Below are 8,597 nucleotides of genomic sequence, written 5' to 3'. Positions count from 1 at the left end.
TCCTGGATTCCCTTCAATAGCTGCCTTCCTCACTGCAGCTGTTTCTGCCTCTCGGTTAGAAATCTGCAACAGTCTTGCCAACAAGCCACTACAGCATGGACTGAAAGAGAGAACCTGGTTTATGTTCCCCATGCTTCAAACCTTAGCAGAAGATAAGGCCTGTGTTTTGAGCTAAGACATTTATTACAGGTAATTGCGTAGTAGGCTGGAGTGTCTCAGTTTAAAGTGTGAGATAGAAGTTTCTGGTTTTTCCTTGCCCCTGTGTAAAAATAAGTCCTAAATCAATGACTGCCTTCAATGCAGTAGACCCCATAACTGGTCTCATAGACATTTTGTGCCCAGCTACCGCTCATTCTCAACTGCTTCCTTGCAACAAAGCAGGGCTGAGGAGGAGGCTGGAAATGTTCATGTCCATGTCCACAGGGCAGAGATCTTAGACTGCTCTATCATAAACCTACACCAATGTCCAGCCATCGCCTTCACTCTTCCCCTGTCCAACACCTAGAGACAGGAGTCAGGCTGCTGGACCAAGTTGACCCTGGGCTGTTTTTGTCTTACACATATTTTGTAATACTGCACAACCAAATCTACCCTCCAAGGCCCTGGGCCTCATCAGTTCCACTAATTGAAAACTCTCTTCCATAGACTTTCATTCAAGCCTGGTTAGAAAGAGAAATGGGGAGGGACAAAGCACACCACCCTTCTTCTAGGCCTGGACTGCTCCTTGGGCTGGGCCAAACCAAGGTTTGTACCTACCACAACACTGCATGACTCACATGCCCTCAGGTCCTTTTCTCTGCGCTATGTATAATGTGTGTGTTTGGGTTGAAGCACTATCTGACATTAAAGAAGGATTTGGAGAGAGATGCATTTTGCCTTGTTCACCCATTAGTCCTGTTCATTTTAAGTTACATGAATCTTCATAAACAGGCTCATGGTTTCCTCTCTTATAAGGTCCTACTCCTTAGAAGTCTTCTCTGACTTATCTAAGTCTCTTCACCCTTCCTGTAATGATTGTGCCCTACACTCTTTAAAGCAGTTTCTTTGCAAGCTTGCCCTCCATAGGCAATTGAAACCATTTAGATAGCACCCCTACATTATGGGAAACTGCCACCTGGTGGATGATGCCTTGAGTAGAAAGAACAAATGTCAGATTAGACTTGTGTTCATTTCTGACCCATGGCAATGACAGCATACATGTATTATTAAAAAGTCACTTGTTAAAAAATAAAATTGGTAATGTTTTAATTACCATCAGCCAGCTTTGTAAAGTCATTTATTTGAAGTTTTACAAAAGGTAGGTTTCTTCCCATCTGATGAAAGAAAAGTATAGTCACATTAGATTAGTGTTATTAGGAGTCCTGGTGTGGCGCTCAATGGGTTAATGCACTGGACTGCAAGGTTGGTTTGAATCGCAGGTTCGACAGTTCAAGCTCACCAGCCGCTTCTTGGCCGGGTTTCCAACTCCAAAGGCACTTAACAACATGTTATTAAGTACCATAGAGTTAATTTCAACTCAGTGACTTTTTAGGGCTTCAGAGGAATGGCTGGTAGGTTTGAACCACCAACTTTGCAGTTTGCAATTCAGTGCTTATCTACAGCACACCAGGGGGAGACATTTAAATAAGAAGTATATACATTTTTAAATGCAGTGACATTCCTATAAAAATAAAAAAAAATGTCAGGGGTTCAAATTGACCAACCACTCCTGAAAGCCCTATGCAGGGTCGCTGTATGTCAGAACCAATTCAATGGCACTTAACAACAATGACCATCTTATCTGATTCCCACCTACATATCTAGGTCAAGAAGATTTGCATAATCACTCAATAAGGTGCCAAAAGTAATGGTCCCAAGTATATAGATTTTAGTGAGAAAAATTAAAACGCCAGAGAGTAAAAGCAGCAGCAGAAGTCTCCCAGTCAGGCATCTGGAAAGTCCAGCTCAGTAACAAGCTCTTTGTTGTTGTTAAGCGCCATTGAGTCAGTTCCACCTCATAGTAACCCTATATAGGGTTTCTGAGGAGCAGCTGGTAAGCTTGAACCACTGACCTGTGGTTCAAACTGTCTTTGCAGTCAGTGCACTAACCTACAGCACCACACCAGGACCTCTTAGTGCAAGTATACATCCATACCCTGTGTTCTTGGTGCATAAACCAGCCACCTTTCTCAGGGAAAAAGTGGTACCCCCTATTTTATTTATTCAAAGAAAATAGTCAATAATACCAACAGTTTCATCCTGTGCCTCCCTCCTCCCCCTTCCCCCAGCTCCAAGATCCTTTCCTACATCTCTGCCATTAGTAAACTTTTCTAGCCAAACCCTTCATGAGGACATTGAGAATTGGTGCCTGATAACTTGATTACCTTCAGAGTCCTGAGTAAAGAGCAATTCAGGCTGCAGGCTTAACTGAGCAGGCCTACCCTGGTACTGAGCCTGAGGACTTAGAGGAGACCGTCCTAAACTCAGATTCCAATCATTGGTTACATCTCGGAAAGGAACTCTCCAATTGTGGGCAATAACCCGCTGGCCCTGAGAATCCTCAGTGAAAAGCTGACTCAAGGAGTCCTTGTCTCTCCTCTCACTATCCCAGGAAAACACAACAGAAGGACAAGGACTTTGCTTCACAGACACTGTGTTTTTTCCACTCCAGGAATCCCTGTAAGTTTGAAGTAGACGGGACTGCCCATTTTCTTTGGCAGACACCTTCCTTTCAAATTTAGTCTTGTCCAAGGGCAGATGGCATTTGTCCCCAGAAGGTTTCATGCATCTCTCAACATCCTGATAGCTCTTTTTCTTAGATCCATGAAGCCATTTCCTATTTCCAGAAGACTTTCTCTTTCCCTCCTTTTGGTCCAGCAAACAAGAACTTTCCAAGTCCTGGGTGAAGGAAAAAGCCAGTGAGGTTTTACTCTCTCCAGCACAGATTGGGGTGTCAGGCAAAAATGGGCTTTCTATTCCATGGTGACCAGAAGTCTCCTGGAGGGAGTAAGGAAAAAGTCCAGCACCCTGGATGTCTGCAGGAGTCGAAGTAGCTAAAGGGGATGTCACACAGTCTTCCCAAAAGCCCTGGAGAAAATGCTCCAGCTGGGTTGAACTTTTCTTAGACTCTTTGCTGATCTGACTTTCTCTACGAGATGAAACACTTGTCTGGTTGTCACCACTGGTCTTTCCTAGGAGAAGAAAAGTCAACTATTAGTATTCTATAGAAAAATTTAAGTTGGCTTTTTGTGAAATCATTATCAGTTACTACCTACTGCTGAAACTACCAGCAGTTCCGCGGGAGAAAGATATGGCTTTCTGCTCCCATAAAGATTTACAGCCTCGGAAATCCTGTACAGGGTTCCTATGAATCAGAAGCGACTCCACGGCGCATAACCACCACCACCACCACCTACTGCTGAGGTCTTGTTTAGATTCTAACTTCCTAGTGGATCTTTCTGTTCTCAATCTCTCAGTTCCCTCCCAATTTCCCTATTCGAATATTTGTATCCTTTGGCTACCTAATCGAGTCAAACATGACATGATATCAGACTACAACCTACTTTTCCAGCTGGATTTCCCTATATGGAGCTTAATACAGGTCACTATCAGTTGTTTTTTTTTTAATGTGGCTTCTGTTCAATGGTGGTCCTGGACAAATATATACTCCTAGAGATTGTCCTTTGAGTATAGTAAGCATGCACTATTATTTTACAGTCTCAAACACATTAACTCTGAAACCTTTCAGTAACAAAACATAGGCAACTCCATATCCCAAACGTTTCATAGGAAAAGGAGTAAAGACACAAATAAGGATGCTAAGTCAGCCAGTAGGAAGGACAATAATAAACAAGTACTATCAATTTTATCAGGTATGGACTGGATCCTATCTGTCTTAAAGTAGGGTGAAGGAGTTTCCACTTCTTTTTCTTAGATTCTTGAGCTAAATTACAGATATCTTCTTTTCCTTCTCCAGTAGAAATTTAGGAATTTTTGTGAAAAGGTTCTCACAGTTTTGCCTAAGAATTCAGTATGTTGTTATTGTTGTTAGGTGCTGTCGAGTCAGTTCCAACTCATAGTGACCCTACGCACAATAAAACAAAACTGCCCGGTCCTGCCATTCTTACTTTTTTTTTTTTTTTTTGCTGCTGCCACTGTGCCAATCCATCTCATAGGAAGGTCTTCCTCTTTTTTGTTGACCCTCCACTTTACCAAGCATGACATCTTTCTTCAAGGACTGGTTCCTCCTGACAATATGTCTAAAGAACAAAAGACAAAGTTTTACCCATCTTAGTTGGCTTCTAAGGAGCATTCTGGCTGTACTTCTTCCAACACAGACTTGTTTCTTCTTCTGACAGTCCATGGTACTTTCAATATTCTTCAACAATATAATTCAAAGGCACTGATTCTTCTCGAGTCTTCCGTATTCACTGTCCAATTTTCACATGCATAAAGGAGCTCTGGTAGTGTAGTGGTTACGAATCAGGCTGCAAACCTCAAAGTCAGCAGTTTGAAAACCAGCTGTTCCACGGGAGAAAGATGAGACTTTCTGCTCCCGTAATGATTTACTGCTTCAGAAATCCTGTACAGGGTGGCTATGAGTCGAAACCGACTCCATGGCACATAACCACCACCACATGATGCTATTGAAAATACCATGGCTTGGGTCTGGTGCACCTTAGTCTTCAAGCTGACATCTTTGCTCATTAACACTTTAAATGAGGTCCTCTGCACCAGAGATTTGATTTCTCGACTGCTACTTCCTTGAGCGCTGATTGTGGATCTGAGCAAAATGAAGTCTTTGACAACTTCAATCTGTTCTCTGTTGTTGTTAAGTGCCATTGAGTCGATTCCGATGCATAGTGACCCTGTATAGGGTTTCCAAGGAACAGCTTGTGGGTGTGAACCACCAACCTTGAGATTAGTAGTTCAGTGCTTATCTTGCAGCACCACACCAAGACTCCTTTCTCTGTTTATCATGATGTTATTTATGGGTCCAGTTGTGAAGATTTTTTTTTTTCTTTACATTGAGGTGCAATCCATACTGAAGGCTGTAGTCTTTGATTTTCATCAGTAAGTATTTTAAGTCCACTTCATCACTTCCAACAAGGAGAGCTGTGTTATCAGCATATCTCTGGTTGTTAATGAGTCCTCTCTAATCCTGACACCATGTTCTTCATGTAATCCAGCTTCTCTGATTATTTATTTAGCATACAGATTGAATTAGTATGGTAAAAAGATACAACTCTGCCACACACCTTTCTTGATTTTAAACCATTCAGTATCCTCTTGTTCTGTTCGAACCACTGCCTCTTGATCCAAGTTGTTTGAGCAAAATTAAGTGTACTGGAATACCACATCTTCACAATGTTGTCCATAGTTTGTCAACATCCACACAGTCGAATGCCTTTGCATAGTTAATAAAGCACAAGTAAACATCTTTCTGGCATTCTCTGCTTTCAGCCAAGATCCTTCTGACTTCAGCAATGATAGCCCTAATTCCTTGTCCTCTTCTGAATCTGACTTGAATTTCTGGAAGCTCTCTGTTGATATACTGCTGCAACCTATTTTGAATTATCTTCAGCAAAATTTTACTTGCATGTGACATTAATGATTTTCACATTCCATTGGGCGACCTTTCTTTGGAAAGAGCACACACATGGATCTCTTCCCATCAGTTCACCAAGTACCTATCTTCTAAATTTCTTGGCATATAGACTATAAAGGGAACCAAAATTTTGAGATACAAAAAGGTTTGGAAAAAATCTGCCCCTAAAACAAAAAGTGTTATTGTTGTTTCTGTTAAGTGCCATTCAGTTGGTCTGAACTCACAGAAATCCTGTATAGGGTTTACAAGGAGCAGCTGGTACATTTGAACTGTTAACCCTTGTGGTTAGCAGTCTAGTGTTTATCCTACAGAGCCACATCAGGCCTACAAAAGCTGTTTAGGTTTTTGTTTTTATTTGAGGGAGGAAAAGTACATTTTTACGCAAAGCAATTCTGGAATCTTTTCAAGAACTAAAGTACTACTCCCAACTCCCACTGGCAGGAACCCTAACCAAAAGATGGAGTACCTTTGAGTAAAAGAAATCTTAAGTCTTTTTCTATCCCAGAAAGAGTATAAGCATTTGGTGACTGGATTGAACAGATGTGCCCTGTAAGTCCCTGCCTACTATGAGACAACTGCTTCCCTGAAGAGGCCCATACAAGTAAAGGACTGCCAGAGGGATGATGAGACACAAGCCAACCTTGTATCAGCCTTTCTTTAAAAAAAAAGGAAAAAAAAAAAAAAAAAAAAAGCATCTTCAAACCTTGACTAATGTGAGAAGTGTTATTGTTGTTGTGTGCCGTGGAGTCGTTATGACTCATAGCAACCCTGTACAGGGTTTTCGAGGCTGTAAATCTTTACGGGAGCAGAAAGCCTCATCTATTTCCTACAGAACAGCTGGTAGTTTCGAACTGCCGACCTTGTGGTTCACAGCCCGATTCGTAACCACTACGCTACCAGAGCTCCTTTATGTAAGAAGTGTAGAAAGGCTGATATAAAGTTGGCTTGTGTCTCTGGCAGCAGATCAAACTGGCCAACTGCTCCTTACAAACCTTATTTGGGGTTGCTATGAGTCAGAATCGAATCAACGACACTTAGCAATATGAGAAGTGTCATACAGAAATGTTAGTTCTCAATTAGCCTCATAAAGAATATACATTGTGGTCAATCCAAAAGATACACTGAACTGCAGCAGGTCAATTCCCCAATTCACCCAACCCCCAGGTACATGTGTCCTCATTGCTCTGTCAAGGAATACAAACATTTAATAGCAGATTGAACAGAACAGAATTAGAATTAGAATGGTATTTTGCAAAACATGTACAAGGGAACGACAAAACATTCATAGAAAAATGAAATTAAAAGATAAGGAATCCCTTTTGTATTGCTTTTTAACAGGGGTGATTTCTTGTTTTATATAACCTCTTTCAATTGTCACCAAAGTGATAAGCATCATTTCTTATATATATTCCAACATGGAAAATTGTATTGCTTCATGAATAAAGAAGTGTCTCCATACCTGACTGCAAGGTGAAGAAGGAAGTAATGCTGGTCTGCCGAATGCCTGCTGGTGGAGCACTTCTTTGGGTAAAAGAAATCTTAGTCTTTCTCTCTCCAGGAAAGAGTGTTAGCATTTTGGTGCCTGGTTTGGTTAGATGTGTCTGAGAAGGGGAAGAAAAAGAATAGAATATATTGATAATAAAACAACAACCAGAACTTTCCAGAACACTTCGTGAGAGGCAGAGGAGTAGTGGCTGCCTGAATTGCGCACAGCGAGCACTCCTTCCTGCTCCCCCACACCAGCCTCGGCCCGCTCAACGGCTGTAGAAAATGGTGAAAGAAGCTACTTACTATGATGTTTTGGGGGTCAAACCCACCCAGTACCACCCAGGAAGAGTTGAAAAAAGCTTACAGGAAACTGGCTTTGAAGTACCATCCTGATAAGAATCCTAATGAAGGCGAGAAGTTTAAACAGATTTCTCAAGCTTATGAAGTGCTCTCTGATGCAAAGAAAAGACAGTTATATGACAAAGGAGGAGAAAAGGCCATCAAAGAGGGTGGAGCAGGTGGTGGTTTTGGTTCCCCCATGGACATCTTTGATATGTTTTTTGGAGGTGGTGGAAGGATGCAGAGTGAAAGGAGAGGGAAAAACATTTTGCACCAACTCTCAGTAACATTAGAAGATTTATATAATGGTGCAACAAGAAAACTAGCTCTGCAAAAGAATGTGATTTGTGACAAATGTGAAGGCCGCGGTGGTAAGAAAGGAGCAGTAGAATGCTGTTCTAACTGCCGAGGGACTGGGATGCAAATACGAATTCATCAGATAGGACCTGGAATGGTCCAGCAAATTCAGTCTGTGTGCATGGAGTGCCAGGGCCATGGGGAACGCATCAGCCCTAAAGATAGATGTAAAAGCTGCAATGGAAGGAAGATAGTTCAAGAGAAGAAGATTCTAGAAGTTCATATTGACAAAGGCATGAAAGATGGCCAGAAGATAACATTCCACGGTGAAGGAGACCAACAGCCAGGACTGCAGCCAGGCTATATAATTATAGTTTTAGATCAGAAGGACCATGCTGTTTTTACTAGACAGAGCGAAGACCTTTTCATATGTATGGATATACAACTGGTTGGAGCATTGTGTGGCTTCCAAAAGCCGATATCCACTCTTGACAACCGAACCATAGTCATCACCTCTCATCCAGGTCAGATTGTCAAGCATGAAGATATCAAATGTGTGCTAAATGAAGGTATGCCAATTTATCTTAGACTGTATGAAAAGGGGCACCTAATCATCGAATTTAAGGTAAACTTTCCTGAGAATTTTCTGTCTCCTGATAAACTATCTTTGCTGGAAAAACTCCTACCTGAGAGAAAGGAAGTAGAAGAGACTGATGACATGGATCAGGTACAACTGGTGGACTTTGATCCTAACCAGGAAAGACAGCACCATTACAATGGAGAAGCGTATGAGGATGATGACCATCACCCCTGAGGTGGGGTTCAGTGAATAACACTCATTGCTGGCATTTTATATGCAGTAATGAGTAAATGTCTATACTCAGTA

The 8,597-nt window shown here is 41.7% G+C and overlaps 1 protein-coding gene and 1 pseudogene across 1 annotated transcript in view; one reads left to right on the top strand and one right to left on the bottom strand.

The window, feature by feature from the left end:
- Nucleotides 1-29: 29 nt before the first annotated feature.
- Nucleotides 30-8,597, bottom strand: part of AUNIP (aurora kinase A and ninein interacting protein) — a 52,907-nt gene continuing 44,339 nt past the window's right edge. The window contains exons 2-4 of the mRNA XM_006862275.1: nucleotides 7,047-7,188; nucleotides 2,364-3,170; nucleotides 30-100 (exon numbers count right to left, since the gene is read on the bottom strand). Coding sequence (XP_006862337.1) covers nucleotides 30-100; nucleotides 2,364-3,170; nucleotides 7,047-7,188 — 1,020 coding nt within the window. The remainder of the gene's footprint in view (nucleotides 101-2,363; nucleotides 3,171-7,046; nucleotides 7,189-8,597) is intronic.
- On the top strand, nucleotides 7,358-8,540 carry LOC102814422 (annotated as a pseudogene).

Source organism: Chrysochloris asiatica, unplaced genomic scaffold (assembly GCF_000296735.1).
Source record: "Chrysochloris asiatica unplaced genomic scaffold, ChrAsi1.0 scaffold00047, whole genome shotgun sequence".
Lineage (NCBI taxonomy): Eukaryota > Metazoa > Chordata > Mammalia > Afrosoricida > Chrysochloridae > Chrysochloris > Chrysochloris asiatica.
Note: the sequence above shows the minus strand (reverse complement) of the source record. Positions and strands in the feature narration are given on the sequence as shown.